Source organism: Hydra vulgaris, chromosome 11 (genome assembly GCF_038396675.1).
Source record: "Hydra vulgaris chromosome 11, alternate assembly HydraT2T_AEP".
NCBI lineage: Eukaryota > Metazoa > Cnidaria > Hydrozoa > Anthoathecata > Hydridae > Hydra > Hydra vulgaris.
This window is the reverse complement of record NC_088930.1, coordinates 31,927,262-31,946,917: the sequence shown is the minus strand read 5'-3', so window position 1 is coordinate 31,946,917 and position 19,656 is coordinate 31,927,262. Positions and strand designations below refer to the sequence as shown.

Below are 19,656 nucleotides of genomic sequence, written 5' to 3'. Positions count from 1 at the left end.
ATTAAAAACCATAAACATAAAAATATATGCAAACAACACATAAATATTTAATATTAATGATGTCTTCAAAATCCAGGAAAATTGTTAGATTTTTACATATTCGCAAATAATCCGAAAAAAAAAACTTCTGAAACTTAAAAAACACAATAATATGAAAAAGCTATTGCAAACTTATAACATATATAAAAAACTTTTGCTTTATTATATTTTTCACTGAGATATTGCCAAGTCCCATCTTACCCTATGTCCCATCTCACCCCGTTCTCCCCTATAACACTCAATACTTATTTTTAAAGATTTAATTCAAAATTTTTCAAAAAATAAAGAAGTTGTCAAAGATAAAGACTTTATACTTTTATGTATAAATAATATCATAGTTACTACTTCTCACATTTGTTGTCATTTCCGTTTATTATTACTTGATAAAAGCTTAAAACTTTATTAGTTAAGTATAATAGAGCTTTAGCTATTTAGTAACACAAAATTTTTTTAATTAAAAACCAGAAATATACACAAATGCTTTAAGTGATTTAAACTGGACAATGACGTTTTTAGGAAAAAATGGTCAAACTGGTTGAGGGCCAGTGTGTTCTCTTGAAGTATCTTGGGAACGTACGCAAGTGGTATAAATTAATCAATTAAAGGATAGAAAAACTACATACCTTGTTAAGTACGATAACGAACCTGATGAAGTATGGTCATTTACTTTATTAATTGCTTTTGAAAAAGGTGATCTTATTCTCCGTAGCTAGAATTGTGAGGTAATTTTATTTAATATAAATTTATAATTATGTTATATTATAAATTTATCTTATTTCTTTTATTATTATGTTATTTGCTTTTACTGCGTTTGAGTACAGTTTTTTTTATCTTTATAAGTGGTATGAATCATATCTGATATATTTATATGTACCAATATTGTTTAATTTAAAGATCAAGCAAAGAAAGGAATCTAGAAATGGAGGGCTAACTTTAGGCTATGTTACTATTACTTTTATATGAACTGCCTATCAAGCAAAGGAAAGAATCCAGAAACGGAGGGCTAACCTTAGGCTGAGTTACTATTACTTTTACATGAACTGCCGGAATTAGAATCACCATTCGGCAATGCCGACCTTTTTTTCTGAAGTGTCTGAGGTAGGAAATTTTTTGCTGACCTCGTTTCTATTTTTTATGGTAAAACATTTGTAAAAAATGTTGTTCCGACCTACAACAGTTTAAGGTCGGCAATTTATTGCCGCTCTTAGTTTTTCTAATTCTGAGGGTTGTATATATATATATATATATATATATATATATATATATATATTATATATATATATATATATATATATATATATATATATATATATATATATATATATATATATATATATATATATAGTTGTATATATATATAGTTGTATATATATATAGTTGTATATATATATATATATATATATATATATATATATATATATATATATATATATATATATATATATATATATATATATATATATATATATATATATATATATATATATATATATATATATATATATATATATATATATATTGTGTGTGTGTATGTGTGAACTGGTGGAGAAGGGCTGTCAAATTTTTTAAAATTATACTAAAAATCAAAGCTGCCCACTATCTTCTAATTTTTTTAACATTAGGTTACTCTTATATTAACTTTAGGCTCAAATTAAAATAAGAAAAATATATAAAAAAATATTCTTATTATCGAACTGCAATTCAAACTTCAGAGTATACTCTGAAGTTTGAATTGCAATTCGAAAAATAAAAAGTTTTTTTTAATAAATTTACCGATATAAAGTCAGCGAAGTTTTAAATGAATTTTGAGAATTGAAATTTTTGAGATCGAACCCAGGAAAAAAAGTTTTATAGAATTTTTATAAACTTTTGGAACATATGGTCTATAGAAATTCTATAGAATTCAATAAAATTTCTATAGAACCTCTGTTAATTTCTATAGAAATTCCAATAGAGCTTTTATTTCTACTTTTTATTTTATAAAAAATAAAGTTTTAAAGCAATTTCTATAAAAATTAATAGATATTCTATAGAAATTGTATAGAATTCTATAGAATTTTTATAGACTATATGTTTCAAAAGTTTATAGAAATTCTATAGAACTTTTTTTCCTGGAAATAATTCGCAACATATAGATAAATTTAACGAGTTTTTTATTCATTGTTTTTGAAAAGTTTTTATTATCATAGGTGCTGAAAATAATAAATTAGTCGAAACAGAAGACTATAAGCGGTTAAATTTTCTTTTGAATCTATAATAATACTGAAATTATTAATAAATCGTTGACTAAATTTTGTCTTATTTATGTAAAGATTAATTTTATATTTATATTTATTTTTTATGTATTTCGAAGCTTTCGTCCTTTTTTATTTCCACGTTTTTCACTTGATAATTTAATAATAAAGGTTAATTTAATTTAATAATTTTTTATTTCCACGTTTTTCACTTGATAATTTAATAATAAAGGTTAATTTAATTTAATAACTTTTTATTTCCACGTTTTTCACTTGATAATTTAATAATAAAGGTTGATTTAATTTAATAATTCTCCTCAAAGTTTTGTTACGCTTATTATTTTGCTACGCCTTACTTATTATAAATAAAAACGTTTAAAAATTTAGTTTATGGTAAACAATTTTAAAGCACATTCTATAGTTAGTTGACTATTTAATAGTATATGTTCGTTAACCTGGAAAAAAATTTATTTATGTATTGTTCAAATAATTTGGATTTACGGTTTAATTTCTAATAAAATTTTATTGTTAACGCAACTTTTTAGGCAAGAAAAAACGAAGATAAAAAAGTTTTTTTTTCAGCGCCAAAAGTTTAACGAGACCAAACTTCCTAATTAAAGTTATTTTTTTAATTAATTGCTATGGATACCTATGTTGCTTAACAACCACATACTTTTCTTAGATACACACAGATAACTGGATTGTGGAATAAATTTTTATCAGATTTTCAACCGTCCAATTTTAAATAACTATTAAATACTAATATAGCGGTAATTAATTTTAGGTAAATTAGATTTAGGTCATAAGTAATAAAAACAAAAAGTATTGCAATAAAATATTGACAATTTGACAAATTGCTAGGCTTATTTGAACATTTCCATTTCTGAAGTAATATTCACACATATTTTTAACAAGCCGTCTATAATAAAAAACTTTATTTATATTCCTCAAATCTATGTCGTGTCTATCAAGTCCTTTAATTACTTACTTTAGTTAAGTAATTTGTTAGCACAATGGATCGTCTTTTGTTTTAGATTTTGAGCATAGGTTTTTTTTATAGGATTTTTAAAGTTTTTTACTAATAAAAAAGTTAAACAATTTCTAAATTGACACAACAAAAGAAACAATATTACTAAAACAAACCAGTATCTTTAATGTAAAACAATGAAATGTTATTTGCATTAGATAACTTACACAGATATGTAACTTTGTTATTTAAAATATCTTCCTACTAAAAACTGATCGTTAGGATAAAAGAGTTTTACTTTTGTATGCTTTTTATACCATTTATATTTCTTGAATTCGGAATTTCAAATTATATTCAATAACTCGAATGAAACGGATTGAATTGTTTGCTTCCAAGAACGATAAATGTTGAGATGCCATCAAAAGTTCAATTTCCTCAGCAACAGGGATACTAAGAATTAAGCCTGCTAATTTCAAACTTATAATGTGTCTATTAAAATTCTATAGGTATTTTTTAAATTTCATTGCAAATTTCAAACCATCAATCTGTTGTAACTCAAGCAAGGTTTATTATAACTCCAGTTGAAGTGATCATCGATTGAAACAATGGGTAGTGAATGCTCTCCGCACTCTAAAAGGATATCGTATTCTTGAGGTACAATCAAATTCGTTGCGTCAACTTCATTTTCATCTAACCATTCAGCAGTTTCCGAACTCTTCTGCAAGGTGATGACTGCCAAAAAATCTGTCTGACGCTTGACAGCGATACGAACAGGTTAGACCCTTTTGATTAGAGGGAGTGCTATAGCAGAAGAATTGAAGCGTGCTTTTTCAACATAGTTTGAGAGGCAAAGTAGATATTGCACTTTTTACAGATTCTATCAGCTAGGCTAGACTGAATTGATGGACAAAACGCATCATACGGCAAAATTGGAAATCCTTTGGCAGTACGAGGAAGAATATTTTCAATGTTTGATACGATGAGCATAAAGACGGATGATGGAAACAATTCTTTTGCTCCTTCTGAGACATCTACTGCTCTGAGCCCGTCTCTCGCTTGGTCGACAGGGACAGGTGGAGGAAGAAGCCTTGCTCTAATTAGAGTAAAGTAAGAGCTTCTAATAGTCCGACAACAAGAACGATTTTCACATTTCACAGTTTGAGTAAAATATTGACTTGTACGAAGATGATTGGCAATCCAACGTTGATCTTGTAATAAAAGGCTCCTTGACTCTAGCTCTGAGTTGTCTGGATCAAAATACTCTGCAATGGTTGGATAACCGTTAAGTAGTAGATCAGACCAAATATTAGCCAAACCCTGTCCAGCAAAACCAAAGTTCTGTTTTTCTAAATTTTCATCTATTGTCCTGCCTGATTTAAAAAGGTATGTTGGTTATTATAGGTTAAAAATTATATTATTATTTTTACAAATTAACTTTTGTCAACGTAATTACCTTGAGAATCAAGATGAGTTCTGTAATGTTCGTGCAGAAGAATCACCCCAGATAATTCTTTACTTGGAGGTGCCATTCGTCGCTCAGCTCTGTTGAATGCACTGGCCTGGAGCGTTCGTCATGATGAAAAGAGCGTCAAGGTTATTCTTCAAGAAATGGTGAATCCCCATTTCAATTACTTTCTGGTATCTGGGATTTTCTTCGGGTCCTCCATTGACGCTAAACACAACGATAGGTTTAACCATATTAGTTTGATGATCTCTGGTTATAGAGTAGAATTCTTTGATATCCAAGAGCCGCTGAAAGTCTAATTCATGAGCGAAGGCGGCCAAGGATGCGTGTTTTCCTGATTGAACAGCAAGGTAGGTAGGTCCAGAATAAGTAACAGCATCTGTTTTTCCGATACAATCTTTTTTGATCGTAATTCCAGCATATACAGATGGTTTAAGCTTGTGTTTAGCAGCCACGACCCAGTCGTGGTCGGGGAGAGTTACCCGGTACTCCAAATGCATCAACAACGGCGCCTGTTTTTTGGCTGCTGTGATTCCAATTGGCACTCTAGCCTTGTTGTCTTGGCTAATGAAACACACTACATCTGGCCCTAAAATAGAACAAACTTCTTCCACATATGTTATAGTCGAACTGCAAAAGAGTCCGTCAACATGTTTTAAATGAGATTCATTCTGAGGACTGATCAATCTAACAGGGACTGTTTTGACGTGTCTTTTGCCTTCTAATGTTCCGTAACTTCTCGGAAGTAGACGAGTATAGAGGGCGCTGTTGCTGATTGCAAATCAGCAACAGCGCCCTCTATACTCGTCGAGAGTTTTAATGCTCTAAATAATAAAGAAATATATTTGGATATAATTAACTTTTTTACAAAAAACGAGATTTATTTCGTAAATTATATTCAAATCAAATCTTGAAATTAGTTGTTAACATTTCAATATTACAATAGTGCAAGTACTAATTAAGAGTAAAAATCTAACAAATACAATATTAACAAACATAGCTAAGCTATCATTACCCGAAGAACCTCTGACCGACGTCTTTCATCAGCGGACGAACCATGGAGAGCAATATCCATAATCGCCTTCAAAAGAAGAGTTCATCTACTTCTAATGACGGTCGACCAGGTTTCTTTCTGATTTTTAGTTTTTGTTTGATTTCTGGATGCTCCAAGAAGATTCTAGCTTTTTTCAGTTCTCTAGTTTTCTTCTGTTGAGCTTGATCATACTTTTTTTTGGCCATTTCTCTACTTAGATGAACTAGTTTCTTCTTTTTCTTTTTCAAACCATCCTCTTCAGCTTCAGCAATGAATCCACTTCTCTTTCTAGTCTTTATTCCAGCAACTTCACAATTTAAAGCTGCAATCTTAGAACTGAGTCAATCTTGAGTCACAGTTCTTGCATTTTTTTGATTTTTTGTGGTCAACAAACTCAAAGTTAATGCACTTAACAAAGTGCATTAACTTTGAGTTTGATCATCAATAACAGATCGCTCATTGGTGGGCTCAACAAACTGTGAGGAGTTCTTGTCAAATTCAAGTGGAGTATACGTGGGGGCAGACAGTTTTCGAGTATTGGCCCAAAATGATAACTGCTTGCTCTTAAACTTCATTGCCTTTTCATTAAGTAAATTGATTAAATACATGACTCTTGATTCAAGATCCTTATGCACCAGTTTCTCTTCTTTTAATGAATTCCAAATTTCAAAAGTTAACATCACAATCAGAATAATGATTTTGCTCATCGTTAGCGCAAGCTTTTTAAAAACTTTTCTTCAACCCACTAGGGAGAAACTAGCGTTTCGAATTTTCAATTGACTTTATGTGTTTGCATTGCATTACGTTTTACAATCAATTAGAGAGCAATTAGAGTTTCGTATTTGAAATAACGACAATTTAATTTCAAAAAATGACAAATTTATGAGTTCACTTTTATGAGTTTACTTTGAACCACATTTTATAATCCGCTAGGGAGCGAATAACGATTGTGAATTTTATATGCAAAGAGTTAATATTTCTAACATAATTTGATTCGCAGTCAAATGGTAATACATTAATAAAACGATAGTAATTTTTATTTTACGTTAGTAGTTGTTATTTATTTAATGTCTCTTTGAAACTTTTTATATTAATTTATAATATTATATTATAAATAATTTAATAAAATATAATATCAAATTCCTCGTATTTAATATTAATTTCCCCACAAACAAAACATCATTTCTATACCATTTAGTAGATGTAAATACTGTAAAATCTGCTCATAAAAACTAAAAAAATAGTTTAAATTGACATCATTTTGGCCTCAACACCCCCTCCCCATTGTCAATTAGTGTCAAACTTTCCAGCACTCCTTCCCTCCCTATATTTACTGACATCATTTATGGATGACCCCTTAACTTAGGTATATAACAGAGATCTAAAAATATGTGTTGTCGCAATGTATTACTTTATCAAAAGTATTACATTTGAGGGTATAAAACAATATGTCGAAAAAACATTTAAAAATTTTCAATTACATGGTTATGCGGAAATATAAATTAAGTTATGCGGAAATATAAATAATTTTATGCGAGTATATAAATTTTTTTATAAACTAAAAAATGCGTAAATATAAATTTTACTGTGATGCATCTCAGTATATATATGTGTTACTATTTTATTTGTTTTTATTGGATAGAATGCGTAATAAACATTTGTTTAAATTAAAAAAAATACAATTTATATTGATCATCAATTTATATATCTTATTAATGGAAAACCAGCACACACAAAAAAAAACTACTTTAGCATCTGATTTATTAATAATGATACGTGGCTTATTTGATAGAAGAAAAAAAGTTAAAGAAATAATCAAACCTTTAGATTTTCGTAGAACTGTTTTTGAAAAACACAAACAAAAACCCTCGCCAATATACTAAATTCTGAAATTAATAATAAAAAATGAAGAAAATGTTTTGAAAAATCTGCTATAAGAAACGCAATGAGCACTGTGATCAACAGAAAAAACTCACTGACACAAGCTGGAGTTTGTGAAAATCTGGCTGAGTCGGGGTTTTATTAGTCTTTGAATTTTGTTTCTAGGCAACTTAAAGTAATTAAAATAACAAGAATACGTTTATCACTCGTTCCACAAGACAGAACAATATAAGAACTCTTGATTTAAGACAGAGTTATGCAAGAGAGATTCAACATATATCAAAGTTTGTTTACTTGGATGAAATAGCCCAGCCAACATTAACAGACAGGTACCGTATGGTTTTTGTCTGGGCTTACGGGAACGGGATTTTAACGGGTAAGTGTTTTGGTTTCCGGATGGGCCCTATATGTTTAAAAAATAAAGCAAATTTGCTTGATTGGGTATTCTCCGGTTTTTATCAGGGTTGAAGGATCTGGGGATTTTGATGGGTTTTCCAAAAGGTTTAAACTGATAATTAAAACAATTGTAACTAAACTTACTCGATGGTTGCCATTTATTTGTGCAATGCATTGTGCGTGAATTTAATATCATAATATACATAATGTTATGTATAACTTAAATTACTTATATATAAGTAGCCATTCCAGACGATTTTCATATAATTCAAATAAGCATATACAATTTACATCATTGTATAGAGCTTGACTTGACTTACAAAATGAGGGGTCATTCAACCTTTGAAGTTAAGCGGATCCAAAGTTATTGATTTTTTTGTAGTGCAAAAATTGATGATTTTTTGATGAAAGGGCTTAAGTATGAAAATTTGCAGTGTTATGGCACCGAAAAAGAGAGTATTTTTGGATCATATTGACTTTTGAATAACTTTTGAACTGTTATTACATTTGACTTGAAATTTTCCATATTGATTCAACAACTTTAAGTTAATAATATACAAAAAATAATTTTTTTAATTCTGTCGGGATTGCCCAGAATCATCTATTTTACAGACTGAGGGTTTTTACTTAGTTTTGGTGTCATATTGACTCTTGAATAATTATTGAACCGTTATTACATTTGACTTGAAATTTTCCATATTGACTCATTAAATAAAAGAAAATAATATACCAAAATATTTTTATTTAATTCTGAATAGATTGTCCAGAATCGTCTATTTTACAGACTGTGGGTTTTAACTTATTTAATTAGTTTTGGTGCCATATTGACTTAAGAATAACTTTTGAACCATTATTACATCTGACTTTAAATTTTCCATAGTGATCCAACAAATATAAAAAAATAAAATACCCCAAAATTTTTTTGTTAATCGGACGAGATTTACCAGAATCATCTATTTTACGGACTGAGTTTTCACTTATTTACTTGGTTGTTGAAAATAAAATTTGGGGTTATAATATAATTACACCATACAAATATGCATAAAGGAATCATGGAATCCAAATAGTACATCATTTTGAAATTATTGTATAATTTACAGAACGGTCAGTAAATTACTACAAAAAGGCTGCACATACCAATTTGGCATATCGACTTTGAATATATTTAATATTTTTCAACCGTTATTAAATTTGACTAGAAATTTTTTATAATGATCATTTTTTTTTTTTAATCTGACGAGATTATCCAGAATTATATATTTTACAGACTGATGGTTTTCACTTATTTACTTAGTTTTGGAAAACAAAATTTGGGGTTATATTTTAATAACACCATACAAATATGCATAAACAAATCATGGAATCCAAATACTACATCGAATCCAAATACTATTTTGAAATTAAATATTTTACAGACCGGCCAGTAAATTACTGTGTAAAGGTATTGAAACATGTTGGAATTTTACGGAATGACTTATTTACAAGACAGAAGATTCTTCAATAAAGTTAAAATTTAATTTTCAATGAAAATAACATACAGCTAAAGAACTTTCTGAAATTTGGAGTACTTACAACAGCAATAGGCAGGTATAACAGCAGATACTCTACCTAAAAATGTAAAAAAATTATTATTAGAAACAAAGGTACATCATATGTTTAAAATATATTTTTAATTAATTTACAAAAATTTTATAAAGAATTAAATTTTAAAAAGGTATATATATATCTTATATATGCAGGTTGTAAGTATAATAAGTATAAAATAAGAAACTTACTCTTTGAGATTGTTTATGTGAACTATTGACAACGCTTAAGATAAAAAATTAAAATAACATTAAAAAGATATTTTATTCTAAAACTTATTTCTTGGCTTTTAGTGAATAATTAGAAGTAGCAAGTTTCAGTTACAAAACAATCTAATAATCATTTTTAACAATAGACACCAGCGAGAAGGTAAGCCAAGTTGTCTATCTACACAAAACATCACAACAATAACATCACAATCACAAAACACACTGTCCAACAGAACACAAACATACACATAATAATGACTGATATGTACATAAACACAATGAAACATATAGCGACTTACGGGTGCGTCAACACCGCTCTAGAGGTCCAACAGAACACAAACATACACATAATAATAACTGACATGTACATGAACACAATGAAACATATAGCGACTTACGGGTGCGTCAACACCGCTCCAGAGGTCCAACAGAACACAAACATACACATAATAATGACTGGCATGTACATGAAAACAATGAAACATTTGGTGACTTACGGGTGCGACAACACCGCTCCAGAGGTCCAACAGAACACAAACATACACATAATGACTAATGGGTATATAAACACAATGAAACATACAGCGACTTGTATTGCGTAAAAACAAACATACAAATAATTACTTACCGGTAGATCAACACCACTGCAGAGGTTCAACAGAAAACAAGTATAAATATAGTGACTTGCAGGTACACCTACAAAAACATACATAACTTAAAAATACGTAAACACAATGATATACATATTGACATGTCAGCACAAAAATAGAAAGCGTGACTTACCAGTATGTAACCATGGCAGCAGATGTCCAATAAAAAACAAATATACAAATAAAGATTTATGGGTCACCAACACCGCTCCAGATGACCAAAAATAATACAAATATAAATACATTAAATTGAATAATAATAACAAACATAAACATAATAAATTAAATTTGCACTGTGTCAAAGACAACATTAACAACGTCCTCCAGATAACCATCAGCCTTTTCCTCTGCCATTTTTTGAACAACGTCCTCCAGATAACCATCAGCCTTTTCCTCTGCCACAGCACATTTCGTCCTCCGCTCTTTGACCAGCTCAATATTATATTTATCTTCATGCCCATTGTATAGTATCTGAAACTCGCAGTCTTCATCAAATTCATTGTCATCTAGAACACTTACAACAAGCCCTGAATACCATAAATCCTTGCCATCATCATCTACCATTTTATGTTTAACTCTTTTTCCTAAAAACTTTGGAACCCCTTCCTTTGATGTGCCTGTTCTTATTTTTTTTCTAGTTTCCATTAATAACCTAGCGTCACCCTCTAATCTGACTTTTTTTTTTAATGTTATTAACATTTCTTGTCTTTCTTCAATCTGTCTGATAACTGAACATTTTATTGTAGTTGCGCGTTGTTCTGGAGCTTCTTTTAAAAATGTAAAAATAGATAGCATGTTAGTTTTTAATGCCTCAATACTAAACTTTTTGTAATTTTTCCCTTTTCCCTTTTCTCCTAATTGCAACCAATTTTCTGGAAATTTTTGCTGTAGTACTTTTTTTCTAAATTTTATTTGTCTTTGCAACTTCTTTACTATTTCATTTTCAGTGCCTAAAATTTTTTCTAAATCCTCCTTACACAAAATTAAACCTCCATCTATTCAGATTTCTGTTGTCAAAAACTCTTTCTCTTCGCTTGCCTTTTGTTCCTTTATTTCTTTTTCTAAGCTGCGCTTGTCTATCTCATTAATTTTGTACTGCAATATATTTGCTTTTTTCTCTCTGTACTTTCTGATATACCCTTTTCTATTTCGCCTTGCTAGTAAAACTAGCCTTTCAATGTCTTCCTGTGATTTTTTATCTAACCAAACAGCTGTTTTGTTGTTGTTAAACATGATGACACCAGCTGCAGCTACTGTTGTCATGTTAGGTTTCATTTTTAACCTGCGGTCATAGGAAGCAAAATCACGTTCAGACACAACATTAGTACACAGACAGTTTTGAGTTTCCTCAAGCACATCATCACCAGGATTGTGATATTTTCCTCCAGGCAACTGGTCTCTTAACTGACTCTGAATCATAACAGAACATGTGCAACATATAACTTCAAGACATTCTTGTGTTAAAGCATCCAAAAGTGGGTCATTACTGTTGGAAAATAAATGATCAAACACTTCATCCTTGGTGAGATATTTGACATCAAAAAATGTAGAACCACTTCATATTTTAGATGCATCAGAAGAACAACAAACAAAATAATTAAACGTTTGTGACCAAACGGTATTCAAAGAAAATATATGACCCTCCTCTTCAATAATACGAAAAAGAGGTCCTGATATTAGCTTATTAAAAATTCCCAGAGCTCTAGTTGAAGCGTGAAAAATAATGTTGTCAATATCGTGCCTAATTGACTCATGAAGGAAATTTGAACCATCAAGATTGAAAACAAATTCTTTAAGATGATGTTTATGAAAATACGCTGCTCCACCAAGTACAAATATAATGTTAAAGCGATGATGCAGAAATGAAACCATAAAATTTTTAGAAAACCTTTTACGCAAAAATGCCTTCCATTCATCAGCTTTTCCATTCTGCTGATCACCATGTTTATAGGTTGTAAGTTTTGATAGTTCATACAAAGTGCGAGAGTTTTGCGTATTTTTAAAACCACCATGAATACTACCTTCCTGCTCAACCACTCTTTCCCATTCTATGATTGCTTTTTCTGTGCATATTCCAAGATTGTGGATAACGTGATGCATTTGAGAAATTTTTAATTTTTCATTTAAAGGAAGCTTATCATAGTTTTCAACAACAAAAGGCAAAATTGCTTTTCTCCAATGTTGAAATTGGCTAAAAAAACTTGAATTAACTATAGTGCGATCTGTCATTAAAGATTTAAATGAAAAAATAAGTTTCCTAAGATCATCCTCGTAGTTTTCCTTTTCTGGAGAAAATATCAGTGAGTAAATTTTTGACATCTCTGAGACATATCAGTGAGTAAATTTTTTAGCTCTCCAAAATAAGATTGTGCTTCTCCCGAGAACATATCTTCTATCCTAAACGTGTAGCTACCAGATGATGTTGTGACTTGAAAACTACCAACCTCCCTAAAATTATACTTTGTGCCATCTGTATGAAGAACATTGTTTGTACTATTCAACATAGCCTCTCTCACTTGAGCTTTTGATAAAAGGTTCATTTCACTGAAAAATTCAGCAGCCAAAGATTTTTTTGGAAGTGCGCCACATGAAATTCCAACCATTTTTTGTAGTACAGTTCTGATAACAGATTCAACATTATTAACAGAAACATTTTTACTTAAAAGGTTGTAATATATCGAGCGAATTTCATCATTATATTTACCTTCTTTCAAAAACTTCAACTACATTTTTTTCAAAAATGTTAACTCTTTCCTTAAGCTCTTCTGTAAGATTTTCAAAGTAATTTAAACTCTCCTTTAAGATTGAATCATTCATTTCATCAGATGTTTTCAAAACAGCGTTTTCAATTTTTTTCTTTAAATACCATGCCTTTTGTCGATCTGATTGTGAGCGCTTTCTAGCCATATCAATTTCTTTTTCCAATCTTAAATTTATTTGCAACAATTGGTTAATCCTACAATCCTTTCTAGCGTCTCTTTTGTTGACATTTCTGACATTATATCTTAACAAGATTGCTTGATATTTCGTTTTAAATTCGCTACATTTTCTATTTAATTGTCTATTTTTCAATTTAAGATAATCAATTCTTCGTTTATATTTCTTTATTTTATAGGTAAAATCACAATTAGCAGAATTATTAACTAGATTTTTATGTTTTATTACTCCAATAGAAGTATTATTACTCCAATAGGGTAATACAACTTTGAAAAGCAGAAATATCTTCTGTAAAAAATTCACAAGAGTTGCTAAAAGTATTGATAGAACAATTATCATTAAGTTCAGGAACTTCAGGACAAAAAGAAAGAACAGAGCTTAAATAAGAATTCCTCAAAGTAAAATGTTTGACACGATTCAGTTTTGCAACATGGTCTTTTGATTTTTTAAGACACTTAGCAAGCATTACTCTAGTGATAGGGTATTTACAGTAGGTTGTGAAAAATACAGAGAGATTTTGCCATGTCAAATCATGTTTATCTTTTTCTTTGCAAATGTCTAAATAATGGCTATTTGTTAAGACAAAATTTGGATATTTGAGGGAAACAATGCCATCTTCAATATTTAAAAAATCCATAAGATTGTTGTAGCTATTAAATGGGTCTTCGGACAATGCTCTGGAAGCTACAATTAAAAGTAAAACTAATTAAAAGTAGGTAAAAATAAAGAAAAAAAAGAGTAAAATTTAAATAAGAGTAAAATAAGATCAATCAAATTTGGTTTCAATAAATAAAATTTTTAAAATGCAAAATGTGTGCGCTACATTGTCTTTATTTAAAAAATTAACTAGTATGAAAGTAGGACTCACTATTGTGGCTTATAGATGGAACAACATTTTGAATTGACTATTGTTAACTTGTAAACCTAAAACAAAAGAATACTCAAACATAGATTATCAGAAATCATATTACTTTCAGCAATTAAATTAAACATTTGAAAATAAATTTTACAAAAAAACTGGCCTACCCACCTATGTTATTTGGTTTTGGAAATTGGGGTATGGTGTACTGTTGTGAACTGTTGGCACAGTATGGTAACTTGTTTAAAATAAAATTGTAAGTCACGAACTAATTCATACATACATTGTATCAAAAAGTTTCTTATTAAGTAAAAATTGTATGAATACTTATTAAAAATTCTTACATATTTCCATACTTGCAAACTTTCTTTGTTTTTAATTCTTTGTTTTGAAAAAAAAGTTTAAGAAAGGCCAGTCTGTAATTACAATAGCTAGATCGTAGTCTTTGACCAAACTTTCTCTGATGAAAAATCCAGCAAGAACTCCTTTGAAATAACTAAATTTTTAATTTCTATTTTATCCAAATTTTAAAAATTTCACTTTCTATTTCATTTTCAGAATAAGAATGTAAATCATTTACTAAATGTGAGTAACTGTTATTCACATGTTATTCAAAAATTTTTAAAACAATACTTTTACAAAAATTTTAATAAATACCTTTTTTGATAAAAACCTTGTTATAAGAATTTTTATTTATTTTGACAATACTTTTGTCAAAATATTGTTTGAAAAAATTTTGAAATCAGACAAAAAGATTAAACAAAAGCAAGATTTATATTATTTAAAGCAGTTATGTATTATGTTAATAAAATTAATTTTCCTATTTGGTTTGCTAATTTAGTATAAAGAAGACATCATCAAACTTTAAAACTTATAATTTGTTAAAACTAACGAAAAATACTTTCGTATGTTTGGATTTTTGCGAAAAATCAAAACAAAAAACGTCATTAAGTAAGCGTAAAATAAACCTTATAATATATACATAATTTGTAAATAAAAATCCTAAGTATCATATTCTTAGGAAAACATAAATAAATACTTGGTTTAAAAAGTGAAAAGGCTATACTTGCCTTTTAGAGAGGGAACATTTTTTAAAAAGGCTTTTTTCCCCAATAAATCGACTCTAAAGTATTCAAATGCTGAGAACTAAGAATTTATGCATAAATTTAAAAAATGTTCCTCTTTCCATTCGATTCATGATGAATCGAATGGAAAGGGGAACATGGATGAAACTTTCCATATATAGTAAAAAAAGGATGATGAATCATTCATCATCCTATTTTTACTATATATGGAAAGTTTCAATCAAATTGGATGTGTCTGCATACTTAGGAAATCTTACCTTCTAAATCTTATTTTGAAAAAACGTTCCTGCGGCAAGTTATTTTATAAAAAGTGGCTTCAAGATATGAATAATATATAAGTGAAGCCATATAAACTTTAGTACTTTCTATATATGGTTGGAAAGAGGTTGAGTAACACTAACTGATGCTAAAAACCTCAAGGCGCTTGCTTAACCATACAAAAAGATATAAGAGAGTTTATGAAAATTACGTGTTTTTTGTCAAACGTCAAATGTTTTTTGTTAAGCCGTGGAATCGCTAATATAAGTTATTTATATATAAATATGTATAATTATATATTATTATAAATGATATCTGTAATATATTGTATGTAATACACTATATATAAAATAATTATTATATATAAAATAATATATATAATTATGTATTAATTTATATATAAGTTATTATTATTAATAATAACTTATACTTACAATTCTTATACTTTTAAAAACTTATAATACTTAACTTACAATACTGATAAAGTTCTTATTGATATGAACTTTTGCATTCAAACTTTAATAATAAAACTTTAATTTAACTTGATAACTTTAACATATATAACGATAACTAAAAAAAGTTATTATATAAATCATGACCATATGCTTATTTATTATAACTGAGTTATACTATAAAATTAAGTTAAAATTAAGTTAAAATTAAGTTATGAGAAACAAAAATAGGGTTTAACTTACTATAACTTATAGTAAGTTAAGCCCTATTTTTGTTTCCCATAACTTAATTTTAAAATGTTGGGATAAAAGTATTAAGTTCCAGGTCATAAGTCGTATATGATATGTATCTTATGTATATCTTGTATTTTGCAGCATATTTAAGAATATTTCTGTTTGGTGCACTCTGACTGTTAACAATATTTGCATACTGATATGAGTAAAAGTGACTTCAACAACCAGAATGTATTTTTGATAAATATTAGTAATGACAGGTTAGTAAATATAATTATAATAATAATCGTAATAACTTTTGTTTATTATAATTAGTGAAAGACTTATGTATGATAGAAATGCATGAATTTTGGGGGACAAATGTAATGGAGTAAATATTACCTTTGTTTATTATCACGATTAGAGTAATGTAAGAAAATATTATTTTTATCTAAAGAATATTCCGCAAAAATCAATATTTTCTTAAGTATTGAATATTATAAAAAATCATGTATTAAAAAAAACATGTATTATAAAATAAAAAAATAAGTATTCAAGTATAAAAAAAACACATGTATTATGATAAAGTATATACATCGCATTAACTATGTTGTCTGTAAGTTAAGGGTTGCAGCTGATATTTCAGCTTCAGCTTTAAACTCATTAGCTTCAAATTAAAGCTAAAGCTGATCAAGTCAGTTCAATCAGCTTGAAAGCTGATAGTAAAAGAGAATAATACTCCATAAATATTTTATATTAAAAAAATATGTCGGAAATTATTCCATGAAAGTCTAAAATAGTGACAAAATTTAAACATACATGTAAAAAATTTAAACATACATGTAAAAAATTTAAATAAAATTTGCCAAAAGTTTTTGCTGTTTATAAATGTTGCTGTCAGAGCCTTGGCCTAGGACTCGCAATTTTGGGCGACCCAAATTGGATTTTTAGAAATTTGTTTAAAAATAGGTGCCCAAAAACCTAATTCCATTTTTGATTATCTACATAATTTTTTGGTAGAGTTCAAAATTCTTCCAAAGGATAGTTTTATCTATTAAAATATTGAGTATAAAATCAATCTTGCTGTCATCATATGTGATGCACCAGCATCACATATGATAACAGGAGGAGAGTGGTGTGGCAAGATACTTTTACATATTTCATCAGGGCTTGTGATAAAGAAAATCGTCAAGCGTGTTAAATCGCGCTCGTAAAATTAGAAAATGTTTTCATCGAGCGTGATTATGTGCGCTCGAAATAACGTCGGCGAGCGCGATCATGAAAATTGCTGAAGGCGATGCTCATAAAAAGCTTTTTATTTTTTTATATCTTTTTTTATTTGTTACATAATTCTTTCGTCAAAAAATGTTTGAATTAGTATCACACTCATGAAACTACTTCAACGATGTAGATTTTTATACTTCCAAACTTCTTGTATATTGTCAGATCGCGATTTTATTTTTAACTATTTATATTAATAAAAAAATAATATCAAACAAAAACGCAACTTCTAATTGATTTAGTATTGAAGTATAATTTAGTGTTTTGATTCGTTGTTTTGATATATGCATTTTAAAATGTTACGCGGTAAACTTAATTAACGGTTAATGGTTTTTATATTTTTTGATATTTTTTATTCAAATTAATTATTTAATTTTTTTCTAAAATTTCTTTTTTAAATTACGTTTATTTAACCTTAAAAAAATAACACAAGAATAATTTGAAATAATAATAAATTAGAATAATAACTTTCCATTTAATAAATGTTGACGTTATTACTTTGTTTTCTTTTCGAATGCGATTGCCAACATTCTAAACAACAGAATCGTTTTAAATTTGAGTTAAAATAAATAATAGTTAATAAAAAAACCTATACTATAAACAAAAACTAATTTTAAAAATTACTCTATTATTAATATTTATTTTTATTATAAACGATGTGTGGAATATTACAAACAATAAATCAAATAAATCTTACTTGATATTTTCACAAGATTAAAAATACTCTAAATAGATTAAAAATAAAGTTTTAATTTTCTTATAGTGGTTTTCTAATTTTCTATTCTTATTTTATTTGCGCATTTTTGTATTCACTTTGTGTTTCCACGTGCACATTCCATAATAGAAATTAGTGACTATTAACGACTTCAAACTGCTCATTCATTACGTTAGTGCAAAAGAGAACGACGTAGTGCTTTTTATATTTTATATTAGTGCTTTGATAATAGTATATCTTTAATAAAAAATCTTTTTTAAATATTTTATGAAAATAAAAAAATAATCCCGAACTATTGGACGAGCGTTATTTCATACGCTCGTTATAAGCTGAACGAGCGTTGTTTATCGCGCCTAGAACGTTTGTAAATACCGTTTACGAGCGCGTTTTACGATCGGAGCGCGATCGCGCTCGCTTCATCACAAGCCCTGTTTCATCAATTTTAAGCACTAATTCAGATTTTTGTCATCAAAAGCATTCTGAACATCTTAGTGGTGTGATAATTGGAATTAAATTTTGACATGGTGACAAAGTTTCCTTTAGACTTTATGGGTCTAGTATGCTAAGGGGTATGCGAAGACTAATCAACTTATAGTTAAATGGCCCAAGCGTTGTAAATTGTCTCAGATTACAGTCAATACTTTATCTGGCAGATTGTTCCAGATATGTTGTTACATTCCGAAATATTAAAAAGGTATTAAAAAATGAAAAGCAACTGAACTTAGACTTTTTTTAGTATACATTAGGCCAGTTGTTTAAAGGGAATGATTTAGCCAAGAATCTATTCAAGCATTTTAGTACTTTCAGTTGGAGTTCTAATTTTAGAATATTTTATTTTGTTGAAAAAATATGTTGATTTTGCTTGTCAGTTACTAACTTATTTTGTGCAGTTATTTGGTGCACTTTATGGTAAGAATCAACTATTTTACAATGTCAACTACAAGATTAACTAGTTTACAATAGTTTAAAATTAGTTTACACGGCACAATTCTTTAATACATATAGGAAATGATACAGTTAAATTTTAAGTACTTGATAGATGTCCCTCATTCAAATACAAAACTTTTACAGATCAATTAAAAAAGCTTGTTCAAAGAACAAAGGGTTGCTCAAATAAACACCTAAAAGTATATAAACAGAAGTTTAGTATTCCTAATTTTGATTGATCAGTTACCATTGCATTGAAACACTGTTTACAATTTAAAATTATCAAGGTTTAGAATATTTTGTTTCAGCTAATGAAGGTAATAATTGTTTTGAAATTACAAATAAAAAGGTCATTTTTACAAATACAAGTTAAAAAGGTTTTAAAAAGCAGACGAATCCTGTGACCAATAGGTTATGTTTTAGGAATTTGCTTTTTAGTTGTTTATTAATTTAAATAGAACATACCTGTAT

General features: G+C 28.4%; 1 protein-coding gene across 1 annotated transcript; it reads right to left on the bottom strand.

Moving 5' to 3' along the window:
- Nucleotides 1-9,516: 9,516 nt before the first annotated feature.
- LOC136087582 (uncharacterized) lies at nt 9,517-11,448 on the bottom strand. The gene is made up of 4 exons (XM_065810779.1): nt 10,592-11,448; nt 10,437-10,504; nt 9,791-9,824; nt 9,517-9,623 (listed from the first exon to the last, which is right to left on the bottom strand). Exon 1 carries the CDS (start codon nt 11,251-11,253, stop codon nt 10,741-10,743), a length of 513 nt encoding a protein of 170 aa, XP_065666851.1. The 5' UTR covers nt 11,254-11,448; the 3' UTR covers nt 9,517-9,623; nt 9,791-9,824; nt 10,437-10,504; nt 10,592-10,740.
- Between the last annotated feature and the right edge of the window lie 8,208 nt (nt 11,449-19,656).

Excerpts from the sequence above, each read along its gene's own strand:
- LOC136087582 (XM_065810779.1), bottom strand. The coding sequence starts at position 11,253 with ATGCTATCTATTTTTACATTTTTAAAAGAAGCTCCAGAACAACGCGCA.